This window comes from Cupressus sempervirens, chromosome 1 (assembly GCF_028749045.1).
Source record: "Cupressus sempervirens isolate cs-2001-9-10 chromosome 1, ASM2874904v1, whole genome shotgun sequence".
Classification (NCBI taxonomy): domain Eukaryota; kingdom Viridiplantae; phylum Streptophyta; class Pinopsida; order Cupressales; family Cupressaceae; genus Cupressus; species Cupressus sempervirens.
In genome coordinates this window covers 52,944,423-52,969,812 of record NC_143118.1, presented here as the reverse complement: position 1 = coordinate 52,969,812, position 25,390 = coordinate 52,944,423, and the positions used below count along the sequence as shown (strand labels likewise).

General features: G+C 34.3%; 1 protein-coding gene across 1 annotated transcript; it reads left to right on the top strand.

Annotated features, from left to right (window-relative positions):
* Window positions 1-1,405: 1,405 nt before the first annotated feature.
* LOC149576128 (respiratory burst oxidase homolog protein C-like) lies at window positions 1,406-7,973 on the top strand. Its single transcript, XM_089816430.1, has 15 exons — window positions 1,406-1,928; window positions 2,033-3,636; window positions 3,734-3,890; window positions 4,112-4,274; window positions 4,374-4,805; window positions 5,094-5,480; window positions 5,626-5,721; window positions 5,839-5,954; window positions 6,060-6,162; window positions 6,266-6,339; window positions 6,451-6,610; window positions 6,689-6,826; window positions 6,911-7,039; window positions 7,141-7,219; window positions 7,317-7,973. The coding sequence occupies exons 2-15, from the start codon at window positions 3,078-3,080 to the stop codon at window positions 7,424-7,426; spliced, it is 2,703 nt and encodes a 900-aa protein (XP_089672556.1). The 5' UTR covers window positions 1,406-1,928; window positions 2,033-3,077; the 3' UTR covers window positions 7,427-7,973.
* Window positions 7,974-25,390: the final 17,417 nt, after the last annotated feature.

Sequence of the window (25,390 nt, the reverse complement as noted above, 5' to 3'; positions counted from 1 at the left end):
GGTGATGTGGGTGTAGGGGTAGGGTAGAAATTAGGTTAGGATGTTATGAGTGTTTTAGAATAAATCTTAATTTTTAATGTAGTTAGTTTTAGTTTAAGTTATTAATTATGTTAGTTTTTTTTTTTTTTTTTAAGTTTGTAAGTTAGTTGTGTTATCAAGATTAGATTAGTTAAAGTTTTTAATTTAATTTAGTTTAAGATTAGTTAGATTTAATTTAGGTTAGTATTAATGTTAGGATAGTTAGTATTTAGTTTAGTTTGATTTGTTATTTAAAAAGTTTTTGTAGGATTAGTTATAAATTAGGATTAGCTTAGAACTTATGGTAGGGAAAATTTGATAGTTTAGTTTATATTTTTAAAGTTTTTAAATTTGATTAAGACTAATGTTTAAATGATCAAATTGTTTTATAGTTGAATTTTGATTGATAATTAAAGAGTTTATTGAGTATGTATATATATGTTTTTTTTTTTTTTTTTTTAAATTGTTAATAAGCACTAGAATTTTAAAATCTTAGTAAATTTAATGTTAGAGTAATAGATTATGATACCTGATTTAATTTATTTTGTTATTATAAACAATTTCTAAACATCACTGTAATCTTAATGAAATAACGAAATCAAAGTTGATACCAATTTAATAACAAATACTTTACTATAGGGATGGATTCCTTCTCAAGATGATAAACTTAAGATGAACGTAGTAAATCTGTTGTTGCAATTCAACTCTTAAACCTTAGTGAACTTTATTATTATTATAAAAAAAAAAATTTAAAAATTGTGTGTTTTGCTCTCGAAATTTAGTCATGACAACAATGCCCATGCCTTCAATAAAATTCATGTAGAAATGCCTGAATATGAAGACAATGCAAGATAACTATGAGTTATATAAATGATAAGAACAACAGATAAGCACGTCTACCAAGAGTGAATTATCCTCCATTGTGTATGAAAGTACGTGCAACAGTGAAAAGATAAGAATATAAATGTTTGTTTTATAAAGAGATGTAATAGACAAAATGTGTTCAAATAAAATGCAAACTAAAATAGTGCTTAACTTAAGTAAAATAAATACTTATATATACCAACATTATCAAACAATATTTTAGAATAACTAATTTTTTACTCTTATGAATAAGAAAATCTCCCTATTTAATACTATCCAACCAAGAAACCAAAACAACAATGGTAGGCTACCATTTAGAATGTAAAATGCATGAAATTAATTATAATAACTACTATTGACAAGACAACCAACGAAAACATATAAATAAAGAAAGAGATATTGCTCATTCGATTTTCATAATTCAATCATGACTGTTGAGAGTAAGCTGCTTCGAGGGACTCGAACCCGAAACAGTTGACGTGGGCAGATTGTGTATAAGGAAGGGGGCTAAAAATGTTACAGGACCTTTTATTCATAAATAATCCTGGCCAGGGTCCCAAAAGGCTATAAGTCCAAACTATACGGGGTCTTACCAAAATCGGTAACTGGGTAGAAAAATTAAAAAATAAGAACGTTGCAAATCCTGAAAAGCGGCAACTTGTTCATTCTGCGATGGCAGTGCAAGATGCAGCCCTGTGGGTGTTTTCTGTCAAACTGTATTTTAATCACTCTGACAAGAAGCGCAAAAAAAATAGTTACACGTTAAACCCTCTCAAAAATAATTTAAAAGGTTGGCACGTGATAAAAAAATCTATAGCCATCTTACGAACTTTTCGCAAAAATAATTCACCTTATACAAGAGCAGTACACCCAGAACGTCACGTCTAAGAATACTTTCCCCGCAGCATGCAAATCAAGTGTTTGACAGAAGTCCTCAACCAGCTGTTGGACAAATCTATTTGCAATCCAGTTGGGAGATTGGGTAGATTTCATTTTCTCGCATGAAGCCCATCAACAATGTTTGTTTCCACTCAAACAATCCATCTGTACGCTCTTTTTCGCCCTTTGAATGATTGGTTTTTATTTATTTTTAGTTGGAAAAAGTTGTTTTCATAATTTGTTCCAATTGGCATTTCTTCCTGTGTAAAAGATATGGATGGTCATGGGGTTTTCAAGAGACAGTGCGATGCCTTTTTTGGAATATCAATGGGAGAAGGTATAAAATGGTGCTACCTAGGTGCATAGTGACAAGGGAAAGGTAAAGCACAAATGTGGATCCGAATCTCATGTTTTTTTCCCCCACTGAGCAGGCTGCCATAAGATGACAAATCTCAAACCTTTTTGAATGGGTAAAGGACAATGTGTCATGGATGGAGCATTTAAGTGGAGGGGAATTTCCCGACTTGAATAGAAAACCCTTGGGCAACAACTGTTATACATTAGCTGCTTCGGGATTTCAGTCTGTACATAGTAAGTGATTCGCTGCGGGGGGTTATGTGTGAGAATTGTACCCTCAGAAATGCATTTTGGATGAAATCAAAATGGCCAACCGTAAAGGGAATAAATGTGGTTGGCTGTCGAGAGCGGAAGGGTGGGAAGGAATTTCTTTAAGCTAAAGTGATCATGAAATGTGATCCTGAGATAGTATATTGGGTTTGGTTTTCAAGGTTCAAAATATACTGAGGCCTTGCCGAGAGTTATGAAGGGCTGGAAGTTTGGGGGTAAAAGTACCCTTCAGAGCCAATGGAAGCTTCTAAGTTTGAATTTTAGCTAGTCCAAGTCTTACAACAGAGCTGGGATGGAGAGACGATTCACTACCATGAAGAATTTTGAAGCATTTCCTAGGGAAGTTGAATTTGACATAAGATCTCGGTTGGATCTGTGAACAAGGAGAACCTGCGGTTGTTGAAACTCGTGTATTTTTAATACCAAATGTTATGGCTGAAGCTAATGATTTCAGACGAGTTTGAAAGGATACACGCAGCTGTGCTATGATGCCAATGAATGGAAAACCCATAGAAAAGTTGGGATTACTCATGGTGACAAATGAGTAATTTGGAGATGGGTTTGACAAGATTCCCTTAGATGCTACAAAGATTACCAGAAAAAGGCAATGTACTTAATCTAAAGGTCGCCAAAGGAAGCTTCAGTAACGAAGAGAATTTGGAATCGGCTAACGAAATTTTGTACACAAAATGGATAGGCAAAGGGGTGATTCTGAACAAGGCTGGATAGGAACGTCGGATGATTCTATTGGTGTTGGATTCAGTGGACCTCTGAATGTTCCTCGTGCTAAAAAACCAGGACGAAAGAAAGCGAAATTTGCAGACTTTCTCAAACAAGATGATGGTGATAAGGATGAAGAGTTGATAGAGATTACGTTGGATGTGTGTGACGATTCAGTTGCAGTTCACAGCATTAAAGATGCGGATAATGCAGCAGAAGTTCCAGATATGTCGTTTCTGGCAAGGAAATTGGAGCATAAGACATCCTTTGGATCTTCAGTTATTAATACAACATCTGCAAAAATCAAACAGGTGTCACATGATATCATGCGCATTGCATCCCTCACTTCGAAAAGAGGTCCACAACCCAGGTTGGATAGAACTGTATCAGGGGCAAAGCATGCATTGAAAGGATTAAAATTTGTAAGTAAAACTACAGAGAATGCTGATCGACAAGGTCTATTGAAAAGATTTGACGAGCTTTCTGTTAATGGACTGCTTTCACGTGCAGATTTTGGTGTATGCATCGGTAAGAAGCCCAATTTTGCTTTCATTCCTGTCTATCTTCAAACTTTCTCTTGAATACGGAGAGAAAATATATTTGTGGGCACTGTTTGTCAATGTAGGGATGGAATCCAAGGAGTTTGCAGGGGAGCTTTTTGATGCCCTTGCTCGAAGAAGAGGCATAACCTCACCTGCAATTACAAAGAACGATTTTCAAGAATTTTTAGAACAGATATCTGATCAAAGCTTTGACTCAAGACTGCAGACCTTCTTTGACATGTAAGGATTCTGATACTTCCTGCCTAATTTACTTATCCATTTTTCAGGTGTCACTTTCTGACCAAATGTAACATCATATAAGATCGATGTTCTAGCCAGAGCTCAAAATCTAATCAACGTTTTATGAATGTCAAAGTAACTACTGAAGTGCGAAGGATTGCAATGTATTTGTTGCCAATGTTTGCTAGTAGTTGTGTAACATTTTCCAATTTTGTGTGCAGGGTGGACAAGAATGCTGATGGACGCATCACAGAAGAAGAAGTGAAAGAGGTTATCATGTTAAGTGCATCAGCTAACAAATTATCCAAGCTTAAAGAACAAGCTGAAGAATATGCTGCATTAATCATGGAGGAATTGGACCCAAATAATGTGGGGTACATTGAGGTATTCATACAAGTTCAAAACAATCTTGATGAATTCCACTGTTTCTGTCATTTCTGGCATTTCTTGAACTACCAAACAATTTGATTTATCATTTAACAGCTTCAGCAACTCGAAACTTTACTGCTGCAAGCTCCAAGCGAATCAGCTGTAAAGTCAGGGAATTATAGCCAGAGTTTGAGCCAGGCTCTAAGTCAGAAACTTGCACCAACAAAGATGCAAAACCCTCTTCAGATATGGTCTCGAAAAACCAAATATTTTCTTGAAGATAACTGGAAACGGGTGTGGATTATATTACTATGGTTCTTGATAATAGCTGGGTTATTCACATGGAAATTTATTGCATACAAGAATAGGTCAGTTTATCATGTGATGGGCTTCTGTGTATGCACTGCCAAGGGTGCTGCAGAGACTTTGAAGTTCAACATGGCTTTAGTTTTGCTTCCAGTGTGTCGAAATACAATCACATGGCTCCGGAATAGAACAAAATTGGGCATTGCAGTCCCATTCGATGACAATCTTAATTTCCACAAGGTTAATTTTCGGAGATTTGGTCCTTTTCTTGCCACAATTCACATCTTCTTTCTTTTATAATAACTGCTTGTATTTTTCAAAGTGACAATCATATTGCCTTTGGACTACCCATTTATTTGCAGATGATTCTGTTGGTCAAACTTTATGGATAGTTATGAATATATGTCTTTGTGATCACACAATTGTTTCTATTTCTTAAATTTTTGCTACTATTACTTGTTTTCCCTGTTATTGAATGCTTTCGTACAATAGAAGGGCTAAAGACATTTAAATGCTATAATTATGCAGGTAATTGCAGTGTCTATAGCAATAGGAATTGCTTTTCATGCTGGGGCTCACTTAACCTGTGATTTTCCCCGTCTGCTGCACTCTTCAAAAGAAGAATACGAGCCCATGAAGCCTTTCTTTGGCACTGATAAGCCACCAAATTACTGGTGGTTTTTAAAGGGCGTAGAAGGAATCACAGGCATATTCATGGTAGTTTTGATGTTAATTGCATTCACTTTGGCCACTCCCTGGTTCAGGAGGAACAAGGTGAAACTTCCCAAACCATTGCAGAGGCTCACCGGATTCAACGCTTTTTGGTATTCACACCATTTGTTTGTGATTGTTTACATTCTCTTGATCGTTCATGGAACTTCTCTGTACCTCACACATGAATGGTACTCGAAAACGGTAAGCAACAAAATGGTTTGTATTAATTCATGATTTGGGATTGATGTACATAGGCAATTTTTAAATGTTTATATACACGCTCATTCAATGCATGCACCTTGTCCTAATCTACTTTTTAATTGGCTTTTTGATTCTTTTGTTTCAGACATGGATGTACTTTGCAATTCCTGTGTTGTTGTATGGAGGGGAGCGGATTCTGAGGGCTTTCAGATCTGGCTCAAAACCTGTGAAAATAATCAAGGTTCGCTTTTGCATATGCTCTAAAGTCTGTTGCTCGTGATTTATAACCATGCAGTCACAGCAGTGTAAAATCAAACCTCATTGTTTTTGCACATCATTTTTTATAATTCATTTCCAGGTAGCCATATATCCAGGCAATGTCTTGACACTTCACATGTCAAAGCCTCAAGGATTCAGATACAAGAGTGGTCAATACATGTTTGTCAATTGCCCTATCGTATCACCATTTGAATGGTAATTGTATTTGTACTATAAGCTCTGTTCATCTGAACCTTAAAACCATGAGAAGACGAAGCTGAGATGTCTCGTGTACTGTATTATTTTTTATTTTGTTTATAGGCATCCATTCTCCATAACATCAGCCCCAGGAGATGACTACTTGAGTGTTCATATTCGTACATTGGGTGATTGGACTCGGGAACTTAAAAATGTCTTTGCAGAGGTACACAATTTCTCATGTCTCTTCCTCTTTCAAGCAGTTAGTGGTGTTTTGTTTGTTTAAAAAGTGGAAGTATTATGACTGATTTTTTTTTCCTTCCTAGCAGGTATGTGAGCCTCCCATGACTGGGAAAAGTGGTCTGTTGAGAGCTGATCTCATGCATGGAGAATACAACCAAAGGCAAATAAGTCGTCAAGCTCCATTTAATTTCAATATCATATGTATTCTTCCTTTCAGTAGATATTTGACCTGGTTTCCAGGGCTCAGGTCAGATCATTGCTTGTGTAACAGGTTCCCAAAGTTGCTCATTGACGGGCCTTACGGAGCACCAGCTCAAGATTACAAAAAATATGACGTCTTGCTTCTTGTTGGACTTGGGATTGGAGCTACTCCATTTATTAGCATTCTCAAGGACATTGTTAATCACATGAAAGTATCTGAAGAAGAAAGAGTAAGTTCCATTCAGATGTCACTGTGTTTTTTAATAAATCCATGGTTTTTTCTTGTTCTGAATGGGTGATATCTGAAGGGTCTGGAGAATACTGGGAGACAGAAGAAGAAACCTTTCAATACAGCCCGTGCTTGCTTCTACTGGGTCACTAGAGAGCAAGGATCATTTGAATGGTTTAAAGGAATAATGAATGAAGTGGCAGAAATAGACCAGAAGGTATGAAGCCTGCGGATTTTACATCTATAGATCTATTTTGTGAAACAAAATTGTTAAATGGAGAATGGAATGAATTACCTGCAGGGAATAATTGAGCTGCATAACTATTGCACAAGTGTTTATGAAGAGGGTGATGCTCGGTCAGCATTGATTGCTATGTTGCAAGCTCTAAATCACGCCAAGCATGGTGTTGATATTGTTTCTGGAACCAGAGTAGGGCAAATATTTTGGAAATCTCTAGATTCTTCCATAAACAGCTGCTTGAAATATCATTGTCATGATGTTTGATAATTGTTTCATTTGATCTTACACAGGTTCGCACACACTTTGCCAAGCCCAATTGGAGAAATGTCTTCAAGAGTATTGCTCTAAAGCATAAAAATGCCAGAGTCGGTACGTTGTTCTTCAACCTAACCTTATTTCAATCATCAAGTGAATATATGTCAAACATTTCCGCCAAGTCTCACTCTGCTCTTTGGCATGCACTCAGGGGTTTTCTACTGCGGTCCTGCTGCTCTTACTAATGATTTGAGACAGCTGTCACTAGATTTTACACATAAAACTTCCACCAGATTTGACTTCCACAAAGAAAACTTCTGATGTGTAAGCGATGTGATCATGTCTTAGCTCATAAATTTGTGTCTGTATTTTAGGATGAACACTTCAAGTAGTTGTGTTTGCCCTTCCATGTCTACTATTATTGACCATTCTCATAAGAGTAAAATTTGCCCTTTTCTTACAACTCTTTTCTTGTATATTTTAAAGTTAGTTCCAAAGGAAAACAACAGACACATACGGAAGTATGGATTTATGCTTACGTTCCATTGTTTGTCTTGAACTTTGCCTGCTATGTTGGATTTACAGTTTATGTTGATTCACACTCAAAACATGTTACATCTAGGCACTTTGGTCTCGACTAAGCTCATTGGAATTTGTTATTTTTGAAAGCTTATATAACTATAGTTGTTTTGTCCCTGAACTTTTTGCCCACCCTGCCTCTCACTCCCTCCAATTTCACCAATGTACACTTATATCTAGGTGATTCTCTAGTCATCTGGACCTTTTGTAAATTCTGCATTTGTTTGAGATCATAAACAGCTTTGTATGGCACGTCAGAAAATACTAAAGTAATTCTTCTTTGATTCTAGTCTATTTTGATAGTTACATTATTATCAGCATGTGTTTCTCTCCAAAGATCATTCTTCTGGTGTTTCATTTTATTTATTTTCCAAAAACGAAGGTGGTTATTCTTAAACCGTCAACTAAGAAGTCACCTGTAGGAATTTTGGACTGAACAGTTTTGTTGGGCAAATTGCCATACAAAATGGTCTATATTCTGCACGTTCATGTTCCTGGAAAGACTATGATTCTTGAGAAGGACAGAAATAATATATTTTATCATCACGGGAACATTTCAGATACGCCAAGATGAGTGAAGTATATAATTAAGTTTGAACACCAATTCCAACAGAATAAAATTTACAAGTGCTGTTGTATCTCAAGACTGAAGCTTCAATCTTTTCTGGAATAAAGAGATATACTGATTAAGAAGATAGGTTTTATTACTTATTTATGTAATCAACTTGGTTATCTCTAGTTTATATTCAAGGCATGAAAATGTGAGAAAAAATCTGTATAAACTTACAATTCATAACATTGAATTGTTGTAGTTTTAGTTTTTTGTTACAATTTTCGACTCTGAACTCACTTTGTTATCAGATTTTTATCAATTTGTTTGCATCGAACACATCAGAGTACCAGAGGAAGTATGCAGTAAAATCCTCCACACAGTAAAGCTTACATAAAATCTTCTTCGAGTTCACAAATTTGTATTTCACATTGAATGTGCTGTTGTATCTCAAGGCTGAAGCTTCAACCTTTTCTGGAGTAAAGAGATATACTGATTAAGAAGATAGGTTTTATTACTTATTTATGTAATCAACTTGGTTATCTGTAGTTTATATTCGAGGCATGAAAATGTGAGAAAAAATCTGTATAAACTTACAATTCATAACATTGAATTGTTGTAGTTTTAGTTTTTTAATACAATTTTTCACTCTGAACTCACTTTGTTATCAGATTTTTATCAATTTGTTTGCATCGAACACATCAGAGTACCAGAGGAAGTATGCAGTAAAATCCTCCACACAGTAAAACTGAGTACATAAAATCTTCTTCAAGTTCACGAATTTGTATTTCACATTGATTGTACACTCATAATTCTGCCAAAAGTTGAAACATATCTTATGTTTCAAAAATGTAAAGTGAGTGGTAGATATTTACAAGCAATAAAAATTGATAAAAATATTGCTGTGGTGCTAGAATATGACATCTGTAGTCTATCTCGATCTAATCATAATCTTTTAAAATGTGTTAAAATAAAATCACACCAGATAAATAATACAGACTAATTAAACAAGAGCTCTGTTTGAGCACGAGTCCCTGCCTACCTATTGTAAGGAAGGGAGAAAATATCAAAATATGTTGTGAAAGAGAAGATCCCAAGGCTACCTATTTTAAGTTTATGACAAACTATTAGATAAGGTGTACAATTTTAATAAGGTCCATAAATTATTTTAGCCCATATATAATTAAGTAGAACCTGATTTGGGAGACCTCTGTTGTACATTTAACATATATTAGAAACATTAGAATTGAAATTTAAATAGAACTTATTTGGGAGATCTCTGTTGTACATTTAACATACAGCTAACAAACAAATTTGAGCAGAACTTATTTGATAAAACCTCTCTATACATTAGGAATTATTCTGAACCCATTGGAAAGATGTCTATTGCATATTTAAAGATATATTAAGAGCATGAGCATTTCTTATACAGGTTGATGTGATTTATGAGTTTTCCCATCCAAGACAAAGGGGAGGCACAATAATAAATAAATTTAAAATATAGCACCTCTACATATTCTTCATAATTTCACCCACCACAAATGAGGGTCAATTACATGAATCAAATAAATGTAAAATTTGAAAAATAGAGATAATATTAGACACTTAATATTATATGATGGGATTGCACTTCAATACAGATTAGTTTAACAAATTTTTGATCTAAAGTTTCTTCAGAAATTTATTTGTCAGAATTTTTTCATACAACTAATTTTATGTGTCATTAAAAAAATTTATTTTATTTTTTTAATTAATTTTGGAGAAATATTTCTTATGATATATATTAAGTTTTTTTTAATGATACTGCTTCTCTGGGTAAATTTACCTGGAAGGACATGTATATTAATATTAGATATAAACGATTTAATGTTCCTAAAAACTCTTACTTGAATTTGCTTATTTTACATATGAAAATGTGTTTTATAGATATTATATATATTTAGTATAGACATACATGCAATATATATTTTTAAAAATGAGTGAATATTATAACTTTTATTTATTTATTTATTCCTTAATTTAATATTTACATGAGTAAAAATCAAATTAATTTTTTAGAAATTTGAAGCAAGATCTCTAAATTTTGAATAAGGGGAGTTGGTTCGGCACTTTCGAACATGATAACAATCAAACAAAACAATTGAATTTAATGTGAGAAGAAGAATTGGAAACAAAAAAACCAGTGGAGGAAATTCTAATGAAGGATTTCAATATCTCCTATGTATTTAGTTTGGAAGGTCCGAAGGTGAGGGGAAGATTGAGTTCCATGCTAGTAAACCACAAAGAAAAGAAAAGGATCTCATGGAAAGACATGTTCAGAGGAACTGCCAAAAGGAGCGTCAAAGAAGAGCAGCAAGAAAAAGACGCTTAGATAATATACATGTCAACCTAAATCCTATAATTGTTTGAACATTGGATATTTGTATTATTTAAAAAATCATAGCTTTAGAGTTCAAATAACTCTAGATCTTAAGGACATTAAGTCAAATTTTAAAGAATACAAGAGGATTCCAAAAAGTAGTTTTACAAATTATTGTAAGTATGATTTAAAAATATTAGACTATTGAAAGTAAATAATGTTATAATTTTTTGGCAAACCTATATTGGAAAAAATTGAACATATAAAGAAGGAAAATAATATGATTTCATTTTAAAATAATTTAATTTAATTATTAAGTAATAAGTTTTTAAATTTTAAAATTAACGAAACAAGATAAAAATCTAAAGTAAAACTAACTAAAGTTAATTTTAAAATAATTGTTGTAAGGTATTTTTTTTCCTTGGTTAAAGATTAAATTTTCTTTAATCTTTGGCTAGCACAATTTTTTTTTAAATTTATAACTTAATTTTTTTAAGATTATTATCATTTCTCCGATTCAAATAGTAACAAAAATAATAATGTAACAATGAATTAGAAGAGTGTAATTACTTTCAAATTCTAAATTAGAAAACATGATTGAGAAAACTTAAGACAACAATCATGAAAATGCAATGAACAATATTTATTTTTAGGTGAATATATCAATTTAATTTTAATCAAAAGAGAATAATACAAAATCAAAAGAACTCCTTTCAATTGTAGGCAATAATTTTCTTATTTAAGATAATAAAAATTGTCCATCTTCTTTAATCCATCGACATCTACGTATAGTAAATTGAACTAATATTGTATAGGTACTATTATATGTGTCATTGATATTTATTTATTTGTAGTTTCTTCGAAATTGATGCCATTACACATGATGGGCGAGACAGGGTATATAAGGAAAATAACGAATTGTTTGAAATAAATAAATTAATGGAAAAAAGCAAAATTAATTTGAGTTTTCTATATGGGCAATATATATATATATATATATATATATATATATATATATATATATATATATATATATATATATATATATATATATATATATATAATTTTTTGTTCTTTGTGTAAGCAAGCTCTGCCTAGGGGGCAGTACCCATTTTATATATCACCAAAGGTATGTAGTATTTTCCAGAACTAAAACTGATTACATCCTCAGTGATAAAGGTATCCAATACCTTCATCGATTAAGGCCAACCTAGCTACAACATCCTCCGAAAAAAGCTTGTCGTTCATTTGACAAAATACAAAAACTTTTCCAAGTTATTGTCTTAAGCAATACAGTTCTTGAAGATCTTCCAAGCTTTTTTCATGATTTGTTTTCATTTTTTTCTGATGCAACTTTTGCTTTTAGTATCCCATCTAAGAGATTGGCGTCCATCAAGTCTAGGGCCACAGTCACTTGTTCAAAGAGATTAGCATTCTTCTTACCATGCCATTAACAAGTGTTGGGTGTCCTATGACTTGAATGATGGGCAGGAAGAGGTCATAAATGAGATTACCATCATGGACATGGTGGCCAAACTAGTAATTTGCCCCCAATAATTGTATCATAGTCGCCTTCTCCCTAACATTGGCCTTGTTGAAGATGTGTTGCAATTGCTCTCTTGGCGATTCTCTCAATTTTGTTTGCTGCAGGCACTTGCATTTGATACCCTTGATTTGTGCCATTTCCTCTCGTCTTTGCAAAATGCAAGTCTTGCAATCAAAACTGCCTATTTCTAATTATTATGTAGAGCCATTCAATAGGTAAAATAAATGGGTGAAATAAAATTTGACATAGCGGCTATCTAATTAGTTTGAGTTTGAAAATTAAATAACCTACGGCAGGAAAATAGAAAATTAAAGATCCATGGAAATAGTGTTTAAGGGAGACAGATGAGATGTAACAATCAGGTAGTGGATAGATGGGCATTACTTATTTCTAGAAGCAAGAAAATTGTACCAATTTATTTTTTTCGCATTCGTATTCTTCTCTAAAATGTCTACTTTGTTCTGTCTATATCGTTCACCTTCAGCATGACACCAAATTTTATATATTTTATCCAATCAATTTGGATTTAAAGGTGAAAAGTTGAATTAACATCTACAATTATAAGCAAAATTGTTTATTGAGAGATTAATTTATACAGAACTCGTTTAAAAGACTCAATTACACAATTAGAATATATTGAGAAGATAAGGATTGGGAGGCTTTTGTTGCAAATCCATATTATAAAGATTGATGTGATTTTCTAATTTTCCTTTCTTGAAGTAATGCGAAATACAATAATAAACAAATTTATGCAAAATCCATTTGAAAAACCTCTTATTCATATTTAACAATGTTGGCTCTATTGATCTAGAGGAATACTGTTGTAACATAAAACCAAACTTTAGGTCATTCAGTGGGATCCATTCATCATCGTCACCATGAGAGCTATAAAATCATTGTAGCAGATGCCTGACTCAACAGAAGCACCGGTTGACTCAATCATCTCCACAACATCTCCATCATTCATATTTAGATTATGGTCTGTGTCTGTCACACATATCATGGATTTAATCTCCATTCTGCTGAGATAAATGTGATTGTATGTTAAGGAAAATAACAGGGGACAGAGCACAAAGGGACAGAGCACAAAGGCAAAGACAGAATAGGAATATAGAGGTTAGGAATGTTACGGTTTAAGTGCCTCGAAGAATTATTCCTCAAAGAGGACGATCGACATCTATAGATATATCTATTAATATATATTACGAATGCAATTGTATTATGTATGTTATGGAGTACACAATGTATTTAATGATTAGATTTAACTATAAAAAGAAAATTGTTTAAATTTGAATTGTGAGGAAGAGACAAATTTTAGTCTATTACGGGCTGATATAGTTCAACATTTTAAATAGTGTGGAGTGACACCTCCAACATTCCTCTGTAGCATGCATGCGGTTCAATTTTTGTGTCTTGCATAGAACCACTAGGACTAAAGAGTGGGATGTCACAGACAAACCATTGGGCATTCGAAAACTTGGTTCGTAACCTACAAAATATTTAACCAAAATCTAGATGATGAAATGTTAAAACCATGTGCTTCGACCTGCACATTGAGCAAAGAGAATCGAACTGTGCATGATGCAAAAGAGGGAAACCACTTATAAAGAATGAGGGCATTTTAAACCATGGATAATCCCAAGAATACATCAGAGACAGATGTGGGTTGTTCTGTATCTTTTATTCTCGTTTTAGCTGTAAAATGGATCAATATTTGATGTAATGGACATTATATACAACTCCTTTTCAAGACAGAAAACCAAAATGTAAATGTAGTGCTATAGAACCGTAATGGGAATCTGCATGTTAAAATCCAATATATGGTTTCAACATCCAAACACAAAGACAATTCGTCTGTAGATTTCATTAAAACAGACTAAATTTTTTTTAAGTGTTAATTTCTAGTATAATAGATTATAGATACTGCAAATAGATGCAAGGAAAGTGAAATAAAATAAAGCAGTATGCAAGTAAAAAAAAAATTGAATTAAAATAGTGCTTTTCTATAGATAGGAATATATTAGACTACATGTTTTGGACCACATGTTTTTGTTTATGGTTGAACACAAGATACAAATTTCTAGCCATGCAACCTAATTCTATCTAAAGTATGTATGCAAAATCTATGTATTGGAAGTGGTGGAGAGAAAAAATATTATGCTTCATCTAGTTGTAGGTTATTCAATGTATTCAACATTATATTGTTGATTAGAGCCTGTCTATATATACCAAAATTTTAGAGTATAAGTGATTCCTACGAAAAATATTGTTGCTAGCACATCTGCAAGGTCTTCAGTGGATTCAATGTGATGGTGTGGATTGAAGCCTTACAATGAGAAAAAACCTGAACTCTAGTCTAGGAGCCTTAATTGATCTGCAATTCACCCAAAAATGGCTTTGTTAAGTTCAAAGACCTGGATGAAAAATAAATATTTGATAAAGCTAAAAGAAAAGAAAGATGAATTTGTTTTTGTTAGTGTAGTTTTTTATTTCCTAGTAGGTTATTTATTTTTCCCTATATTGCTAGGTTTTTCCTACACTTTTAATAATCTCACTTAGGTTAATAAAGCATGTCTTATTAGGTGAATGGTTGTGAGGTGTCACCTTCCTACATGTGAGTATCCATTAGCTATCTTGGGAATATACTTTGCTATCTTTAGTCTGATAGATGGTTGCTCCTCATTAGTCGGTGTTGCTACCTCCTCCCTCTTCCTAGCCTATATAAGCATGCTACCTGGCTTGTATTTCCATCTCTTGTTTTTGCATCCTCTTAATGATATTTTGCTTCTAGCATTTGCATTACTCTCTTGGACACTAACTCTGTGTTGCTATTTTGATTTTGTATCATTTGCATTCATAGTTTAGATATTTATTCTTTGCACTAGTTTTCTAGGTTATTTATCTTTTCAGATTCTAACATGGTATTAGAGTTTTTCTATGTGCAAGAGTAGATTTTATTTTTCTTATTTGAGAGATTTAGGGGGGACTGATAAATCTTATTGTAAGTTTTTGAAAAACCCAGTATGCTCTTCTCTCGCATCTTCGGATGATCTTGAGAATCAAAAAAGTTTGACAAAAATATTTTTAATCTCTGGGTGATTGCAACATTTTTGGTTATACTAGCAACATTTTGGTTGTTCCAACACGTCTAGGAGGCTTGAGAAAGTCAGATTTGGCTTTCATTTCATCGAGATCAGAGATCCTCATACAAGTTGCAAAACTGGGGTTTCAATCTCAAATCTGACAACCAACTTGCATATTTGGTGCTTTCAATCAATATTGCATGTTCGAGAATGCCATTTATTGACTTAGGTAGCTGATTCAATCTTTTTATGACGTCTTTTGGTTGCTAGGGTCATTTTTTGGTTCTTGAGGCCATTTTTTGTTGTTAAAGGCATTTAATTTACACTACAATTACATCTTCTATACATCAGCAAGAAAAACACTTTCTGGGTTTTGTTCATAGCCCCGAAAAACCATCTAGGCATATTTTAGTTTTTGCATACAATCTATATATTTTGCAAAATTGAGTGCGGAAAGCTAAAACCATGCACCTCTCCATTGGCAGTCACAGTTTTGAATGCAATTTTCAAATGCCTCATTCCTACTTTGATTTCAATGATTCTTGTTATGATCTTGACTATTTTTTTGTGCTCTATCCACTAGTGCAGTCGTTTTTTTATTTTTATGCATAAATTTATCAAAAGTTGCAGATTCTCAGTAGTGACTTTACACAGTTCTCGATTTGAAAACTTTGAAGGATCATAACTTTCTCATATGACCTCATATCGAGGTGATTCTTTTTTTGAAAGTGCATGATTTTTTGAGTAGATCGTAGTGGTGCTATTTTTTTCCTTGAGTATTATGTGCAAGTTTCACTTTCAACATATGCTCTTCGTGAGGGTTTTTGTAATGCATTGAAATCAAGATCACTTAGTATTTCTTACTAGTGGTAGTTGTAAATGCACTAAAATAAAGTGCCAAATCATATTTCTTTTGGGGGGGGCATTGTCGTGGTTGGGTTCTCTTCTTTTTAAAATTTCTTCATCATGGATCAAACAAATATGCCCATCCTAACTCATACAATTACTTTGAGTGGAAATTACACATGACAATTCACTTAAGGAAAGTTGGATTAAATAAGATAACTATGGGATTTGAAACTAAACCTCATAAAGATGAAGATAAGCCTAAGTGGTTTAACAAATGTGATGAAGCATATGGAACATTGTTTTTGTCTATTTCTCCTAACTTGGTATTTCACATTGAGCCTTTAGATACAACAAATGAAATATGGATAGAGCTAGAAACACTATTTGGCACACAAGATTCAATGAGAGGTCATATGTTGGAAAATGAACTAATTAGTTTAAGTCTAGGCAATTTCAACACAATCCAAGATTTCTTCACCAAATTGAAATAGCTAAGGTTGCAGTTAAAACAATGCAGAATTGAAAAAAATGATGAACAATTGATTCTTAGTATTCTCTCTAAGCTAAGTTCAGAATATTCTCTGTTTGTCTCTATCTTCTATGCTACTAAGGGTGTACTTGGTACTTAATTCACCATGCCATCTTTAGATGATTTTGCTGTCAATCTCACTCAAGAACAGGACAAGCTAATCTAGATAGGCACTCTTAAGTCCTCTAAGTCACATGCCTTGGCTACCAAGGCACAAAAGAACAAAAAGGACAAAGTAGTAACAATAATAGTAAGGATGAGAAACAAAATAATAGTGAGAAAAAGAAGGATCAAATATCGGTTGCTTCAAAAGAAACTATTGATACCCCATCTTCCAAGGGCAATAAGCCTAAGAAAGAAAAGGTCAAATGTGCCTGTTGTAAAATGTAGACACCTAAAAACTTTTAGAAAATAAAGTATTTTTATTTTCTGAAAAAATCTTGATGACATCATCATTTATTAATTATTTATTTATTTAATTAATTTATTTATTTTTATTCCATTAAATCCCTTTATCTTAATTAAAAATATTTAATTAAGGAATCCCTCCCAAAAATGTGTAAATCTTATTTAAACATTATTTCCTTATTTATTAATCATTTAATTAATAAATTGACCAAAAAATCCAAAATAAATTAAAAAATTTATTTTTTGCCCAAAACTTGGCCAATTTCCTTAAGACCACTAACCTCTTCCAAAATCTTCTAATCCTTCTTTAATTTTGATTAAAGGCTAATCCCATCATTTCCTACCCCTAATCCCAACTCAAAATATTTAATTAAAATTAAATATTAATCCTCATGTTTATTAAAAAAGTTTTAATAAACATCTCCTCAACCCAAACCCTTGAAATAAATAAAACTTTATTTATTTCCTAAAAATCTAATTTATCCTCATCCTAAGAAGTTCTAAACTCTTCTAGAAAGTTTTCATCCTCATCCTAGGAAACTCTAGACTATTCTAGAAAGTCTTTATCCTCATCCAAAGTCTAGACTCTTCTAGAAGATGTCTTTAAACCTAATCCTAATCCCCTCCTAACCTTGTCACATTCTCTAAACATGGGTTAAGACTTACTAACCCAAGCCAAAGTTAACAAATATCTCCTCCTTCACCCACCCTCATTAAATGCCATCCACTTACCTATCCCTAAGCTAATCCTAAACCATCCTAATCCATCCTCCAATCATTTGGACAAGCCTAAGCAAGCTTAAAACCTTCCTAATCAATCCCAAGTCGAAATTCCTCTCATCTCCCTCAAAATATCCCAACCATAAAATTTTATGAAGCCCACTAGGCCATAAATGACTCTTCCAAGCCCTTTTATTGCTCTTACAAGCCATTATGAGGGTCTTTATGAAGATTTTATCACTTGAGCCTCCTTTGTTGACTCATCCTTCCCCTTTCCTCCATCCTCTCACCCTGTGACATGTGCTCTTACAAGCCATTATGAGGGTCTTTATGAAGATTTTATCCCTTGAGCCTCCTTTGTTGACTCATCCTTCCCCTTCCCTCCATCCTCTCACCCTGTGACATTTGTCACTCCCTGATTGGCTGTAAGGAAGCACAATCCATGTGCTCTCCTCTCATGCAATCTGAGCCCTCCATGAGCTTTTCCCCATCCTTGCATCTTAGCCCTCAATCCCTCAAGCCTCTTGCCTATAAATTGGATCCTTCCCCTTTGCAAAACAACACAGTCCATGAAGTAAAGTCATAATGCCATTTTAAGAAGCCATTTTACATCAAAACCATACACTCACACCCAAATTCCAACTCCATTTGAAGCCCTTTTTGAAGCATAAGCTTGAGCATACATCCTATCTATTTAGACAAAGCCACTCAACAAGAGAGCTTCTCATTGAGATAGTCCATTAATGGCTCATATTCTCAATTGAGAGTTCATCTTAGTCTGTCTTGAAGTTTATGAATTTTGTTTAGTTTGTAGAAGCTTTATTTAAATTTGGTTTCTATTAGCATACTAACATTGCTCATATACATAAAAGACCCGATCATGATGAACATAAATGTTTGAAGAAACAAATTGATCACTTGACATACATTCTTGAGAAGAATAATATCAATGTTCCTGAGTCTATCAAACAAAGTTCTAATGAAGGGTCTAACAAGGAAAAACTAAACAACAAGGGGAAAGCAAAGGGCAAGGCTCTTGTTGTAGTTGCTTCCTCACCATCCACTTGCGTTCTTGATTCAGGTGCTTAGCACCACATGGCTTCATCTAATGAAGAACTTGCATCCTTGGATATGTGTACTATGCCTTCTATTTTGATGGGTGATGACACTCCTGCTGAGGTGTGTGGGAGAGGGTTTGTTGATGTGGGGGATGACACATTCCATGATGTTCTTTGTGTACCCCCATTATCAACTAATCTCCTATTAGTATACCAAATCACTCACATAGGTTCAGGCAAGTGGGTTGAGTTCACTCCTGATTCAGTGGAGATATGTGAGTTGCACATTGATTCTATAGTTGCAGTTGGGAGAGCAGATCATCAATCACGACTTTATCTATTTTCTCACTTTGTTCTTGATCCTCCTTTGATTGTTTTACTCACTCACTCTAATGATGTGAGTAAAGTATGGCATGAGTAGTTTGGCCATTTTAACTTTCGCTATTTGCATTAGCTCAACCAGCAAAGCATGGTCATAAGGTTGCACGGTTTAATTCTCAAGCAATGTTTGCCAAGGTTGCATTCTTGGTAAGCATCATAAGGAAAATTTTGACAAAAGTAAGACATGGAGAGCTTTGGAGATACTAGATTTAGTTCACAATGATTTGGTTGGTCCATTTCAACATCCTTCTTTCAGTAGGGCCCGATATGTCCTCACATTCATTGATGACTTTTCTCAATATACTTGGGTGTACTATCTCAAACAGAAGTCAGAGGTATTTGATCATTTTTAGGACTTCAAAATTTTTGTAGAAAAGAAATTTGGGAAAGACATCAAAATTTTGCGCATAGAGAATGGTGGTGAGTATGTCAACCATTGGTTTGAAAGATTTTGCATTTCAGAGGGGATTGATTTACAACATTCGGTTCCATACAATCCTCAACAAAATGGTGTTGCAAAATGAAAGAATAGATCCTTGAAGGAAATGGAAAACTATATGATTTACTCTAGATCTCTTGCACCACAGTATTGGGCAGAGGCCATTAACTATGCTTGTTATATCTAGTACCCTGTTCCTCACTAAGCCTTGAAGGGAGTTACTCCTTTTGAAGCTTGGAGCAGTCAAAAACCATCAGTTAAGCACTTTTAAGTTTTTGGCTCTCCTGCATGGGCCCACATTCCTGCAGAGAAATGCAAGGCCTTGGATCCGTAGAGCAGACCTTGCATATTTGTAGGTTATCCTGATGGTGTGAAGGGTTATCAGTTGCTCCAAACTACTACACATGATTTTTTTCATTGAGAGGAGTGTTTGGAGTGTTTAGTTTGAGGAGGGATCTTCAAGCTCACTTTCTATCACTTCTCCAACTCCTACTTTGACATTGGAGTCACTTGGAATCAATGACGAATCTTTTGATGATTCAAATTCACCTAAACAGTCTTCTACCTCCACTTCCAATGCAAAGAGTAATTCAAAGAACTCACCTTCTTCCTCTCCTAGTCATCATTCAGAGGTTAATGATTCTCCTCCAGATTCTCTATCTTCTAGCCCACTTTGTGCTAGACAGACCTTACGGTCTATAGGTGATTGGGTTAGGGATCCATCAAACACCAAACAGACTCGTTCACAATTCTAGGATGCTCCACATGTCTTCATTGTTACTTCCTTAGATCCACAATCCTTTCATGAGCCTTCTCATATTCCTGAGTGGGATACAACTATGTAGGAAGAGTATAGTTCCTTGATGAGGAACCACAGTTGGGATCTTGTCCCTCTTCCTAAGGGAAGAAAACTTGTTCAGTGTAAGTGGATCTATCAGACAAAATTTGTAGTAGATGGGTCAGCTGACAAACACAAGGCTCGCTTGGTCACCAAAGGATTCTCCTAGGTTCTTGGGATTGACTTATCTGAGACTTTTGCACCAGTTGTTTGAATGAATTCCACTTGACTTGTTCTTTCCATTGTTGTAGCTAATCATTGGGAAGTACATTAGATGGATGTGAAGAGTGTTTTTCTTCATGGTGACCTTCATGAGGAGATCTACATGGAGTAGCCACAAGGCTTCCTTCAGGATTCTTCACTTGTGTGTCATCTTCGGAAGTCTCTCTATGGCCTCAAACAAGCTCCTTGGGCCTGGTATGCCAAGATGGACTCCTTCCTTCTATCAGTTGGGTTTACTCGATGCCATTCTGATCCTAATGTCTACATTCTGCAATAGGGTGATTCACTTCTATTTTTAGTTTTGTATGTTGATGACTTTTTGATCACAGGAAGTTCTTGACCCACTATTAAGGCTGTCAAAGTGGCCCTTCAAGACATTTTTTTGATGATTGACTTGGGCTTGTTGCATTACTTTCTTGGGATTGAGATCTTTCAGTCTCCTTCCAAGATCACAATCAAATAGTCTAAGTATGCTCTAGATTTACTCTCAAGGTTTCATATGGCTGACTGTAAGCCTGCTCTGACTCTTTTCCTTACTAGATTCAAACTTGAGGCTCAGTGTTCTTCTCCACTTGTTGATGGCGCTTTATACCGCCAACTTGTTCAAAATCTCATTTATCTAACTCATACAAGACCAGACATCTCATATGTTGTAGGCATGGTCTCTCGATTCATGCAGGAGCCTCATGAGCTGCACTGGAAAGTAGCCAAGTGGATTCTTCACTACATTCAGGGTTCTTGTAGTTGTGGGATTTTCTACATGACAAGTATTGAGCTTGATTTGGTGGGCTACACAGATTCAAATTGGGTGGGTGATTCTGAAGATTGCAATTATACTTCAGGTTACAGCTTCTCACTTGGTTCAGGTCCTATTTGTTGGTCGAGAAAAAAGCAATCTACTATTGCTCTATCTTCTACTGAGGTTGAGTATCAGGGGGTTGTAAATGCTGCCACTGAGGACATTTGGCTTCAACATCTTCTCACTGAGTTTGGTATCCAGATTAGATGGCCATCAGTCATATTTTGTGACAACTAGAGTGCCATTCAGATCTCATGGAATCTAGTTCATCATCAACGAACCAAACACATAGAGGTCCACATACACTACATCCAGGAGCTCATCCATGGTCACATCATTAACCTTCACTATTGTTCGACTTCCAAGCAATTTGTTGATGTCTTCACCAAACCCTTAACTGAGAGTAAGTTCCTTCATTTGTAAGCTTTGTTGGGGGTGCAAGATGCTTCATCCTTTGGTGGGGCCTCTTCCTCTCACTCAGAGTCCTGAATTTTTTTGGGTGGTCTCTTTTCTCTCTCTTTTGGGGGAATTTTATGTACATGGGTACCTCATCAAGTTTCACTTGTTGGGACCCATTTCTACATCCACCTAAGCTTTTCTTATGCAGGGGTGTTAGTGTAGTTTTTTATTTCCTAATAGGTTATTTATTTTTCCCTATAGATTTTTCCTACACTTTTAATAATCTCGCTTGGGTTAATAAAGCATGTCTTATTAGGTGAATGGTTGTGAGGTGTCAGCTTCCTACATGTGAGCATCCATTAGCTATCTTGGGAAGATACATTGCTATCTTAGTCTGATAGATGGTTGCTCCTCATTGGTTGGTGTTTCCACCTCCTCCCTCTTCCTAGCCTATATAAGCATGCTACCTAGCTTGTATTTGCATCTCTTATTTTTGCATCCTCTTAATGCTATTTTTCTTCTAGCATTTGTATTACTCTCTTAAAGACTAACTCTGTGTTGCTATTTTGATTTTGTATCATTTGCATATTATTTATTCTTTGCACTAGTTTTCTAGGTTATTAATCTTTTCAAATTCTAATAGTTTTATCTTGTGTTGCTAGTTTCTCCTATAATGGAGATAATATTGTCATTCATTGCAATGGAGAAGGTCCCTTGTATTTCAAATGTTCACAGTAGGTACACAATTGTTGACATTTTTTTTTTATAGGTGTCAAATGGTATGTTTGTAAGCTGTGGCAAGCATTGTTCAAGCATTTTCCCAGTCATGGTACATTCAACAATTTTATTATCAATTTCTATAGTGCACTACAAGAAAGGTCCATAAGAGAAGTTCACAATTTTCCCACATGAAAAACATTGGCCATTTGTGGTGGTTGAGGATGATGCTAATGAAGTTGGCTGGTTGTATTTTGTGCATAATAGTTGATATGGTTGTAGATAAGCATTCTTTAGTATCAAGGTACTGGTGACCTAGGATATGAAAGTAGATTTAGTTATGAGTTTGAGATGTCTATTATCTAGAATATGATTTCAGTTTTATTTGAGAGGTGGTATGGTTTTGGTCGTCACCTAGATACTAGAGGAGAGAATGTTTTGTAAAGCATTGATTGTACTTTCATCATTGAGGCTGTCAACATATGTTGATGGTGTTGTTTTAATGCTATTTGTTCCTCTTGGCCCACTATGCACAACATTCTTGAGAAGCAAGAGTGGTGTTGGGGTAGAATGTAGGATTTGGTGGAGTGTTGTGTAAGCTTGAGCATGGAATCCAGGAACAATTACCTACAAAGAAAATGAATGTGTCATTCAGCAAAATTAGTAATTGTAGTGTGACAAAAAGCATCAAGTGTGGACATAGATATGGAATGAGAAGATTACAATAGATATGTCTAATATAGATTCTCCATCCTTAATGTGGAGCTCGTACTCCTTTGGGGTTTGTTTGTGAGTTGCTACTATAACACCTAACGTGCCAATTGAATAGTTATTAGATGACTGAATAAGGTTACATATTCTTATGGCAGGCATCATTTTGTGTTGGCTACAGACTTGATCAATGGTTTCAATGGATGTTTGTGTAGTGAACTAGATGCAATAATCTATGTCGCCTCTTTCATACTGTGTTTTTTCTACAAAGAGAAATATTTTATGCGGACACTTGCACTAGGAAAAAGCTTTTTCATAAATCTATCGATTAATTGGTTGGTTATGTTTGTTGTTATGGTCATGTGACCATCACTATCAATGAGATCAGCATGCACTATAGGAGCTTTTTCTAGGCTTGTCAGATTTTTGGCACAAGCAGGACCATAAGTGACGAGACAATCACCTTCAAAAATAGTAATCAATTGAATTCTACAAATATGTGCAATGCTAGATACATTATTTTCCTCTATGTTGAGTCTGTGAAGAGAAGAGATTATTATTTTAGAGTCTGCAATGATATGGAAATGAATTAAAATAGTTTAAGAACTCTACGATCATTTATATCTTTTTGCAAGGTGCCTATCATGAAAATTGTTGCTATATTCTACAAGGTCTTGCCATTGAGATGAGGATATTAACAAAGTTCTAGAAAATTTACCAAAAAAAGTTAGTAAAATAAGTAAATATATATAAAAATTAAATCGATGCATGGAAAGGTATGGAATGTTGCATATATTATTGCAATACCTTCTTGTGAGAGTTGAACTCTACTTTTGTAGCTCATTCATATCAAGGCTTCTCTCAGCTTCATGTTTATTTTTTTTTGGATGACTCCATCGAATATCTATCCATGAAAGAAACTATGACATTGTTCATATGTAAAATCAATGCAAAAGTGAGTTTGAGAAAGGTCATGTGAATGAACCGGGTCAATATCCTTATGCAATAAAAATTTAGAAAACCTATATGCATGTGTGTAATGATATGGTATGAGGTGGGATTCTAATGCAAATTAGAAAGTTGTTGAAAATAGTAGTTTTGTAATGCATAAATAAAGAATCTCAATTGTTGGGTTGTTGTCATTTTTTGAGATGAAAGCTACATTGTTTACAAGTTGAGCTATAAAGATACTTCAAAATAATCTAACCAATATGTATCTTACAGAATGAATTTTGTAGATTTTTTATTAATATTATGTATCCAAAAGTGGTTTAATAAAGTGCCTACAAATGTTGTTATTTTGTCAACTATTACAGAGAAGTTGTATTGTTGCATGAGTTTTGCAAGCATTTTTTGTTTTTTACTAGGATTTAGCATGTCAATGTTGAAGTCTCCAGTAATTATTACTTTTGAATTTGTTGGCAACAAGGTAAAGATACTTAGTATTAGGTTTAATATGTCATTGATAGGTGCACCTTGTCTAATATAAACATTATTAATCCATATCGTATGACCGATATGTAATATATCAATGGTGATTGATTCTAGACAGTCTATTGCAAAAGAATTCATGTTTAGTATTGTAGTTGTTTTGGTACAACAAGTCAATATACCATGAATAGAAAGTGAAGAATAGAAATTGTATATTTAATTTAGCAATGGGAGGTGTGCATGTGTCTTGTATCTTGTTTCTTGGAGGCATAATATAGTTGCTTTGAGAAAATCATGGTCATGGACAATTTCCTCTGCATGCAATGGAAGGCTTTGAGTATTCAAAGAGCATATGATAAAATGGACCACTGATAGGAAAGGAAGGCTATATTGAAGTTTTCATTCTACTTGATTTCAAAGTCGATCCATTTCCTTGTCCACTTTTTGTGATACATTGAAATTTTGGTGTTGTAGTTTGTGCATCAAATGTAATGTGTCAATGGTTTTTACATGAGATAGAGTTGTGTAGGTAAGACCATGTTGGTATAATTTATGAGGATCAAAAGTGAGACCATCCATTGTCAAACCGTGTGCCCTATGGATAGTTCTCATAGATGCTAGTTGAATAGGGAATTGTCTTCATGTAATAAATTTAGTAGGAGTTTTC

Bases quoted from the DNA above. Each gene is read 5' to 3' on its own strand.
- LOC149576128 (XM_089816430.1), top strand. From the start codon at position 3,078: ATGGATAGGCAAAGGGGTGATTCTGAACAAGGCTGGATAGGAACGTCG. The intron at 6,163-6,265 runs GTACACAATTTC...CCTTCCTAGCAG, and splicing joins TTAAAAATGTCTTTGCAGAG to GTATGTGAGCCTCCCATGAC. The intron at 6,340-6,450 runs GCAAATAAGTCG...CTTGTGTAACAG, and splicing joins CATGGAGAATACAACCAAAG to GTTCCCAAAGTTGCTCATTG.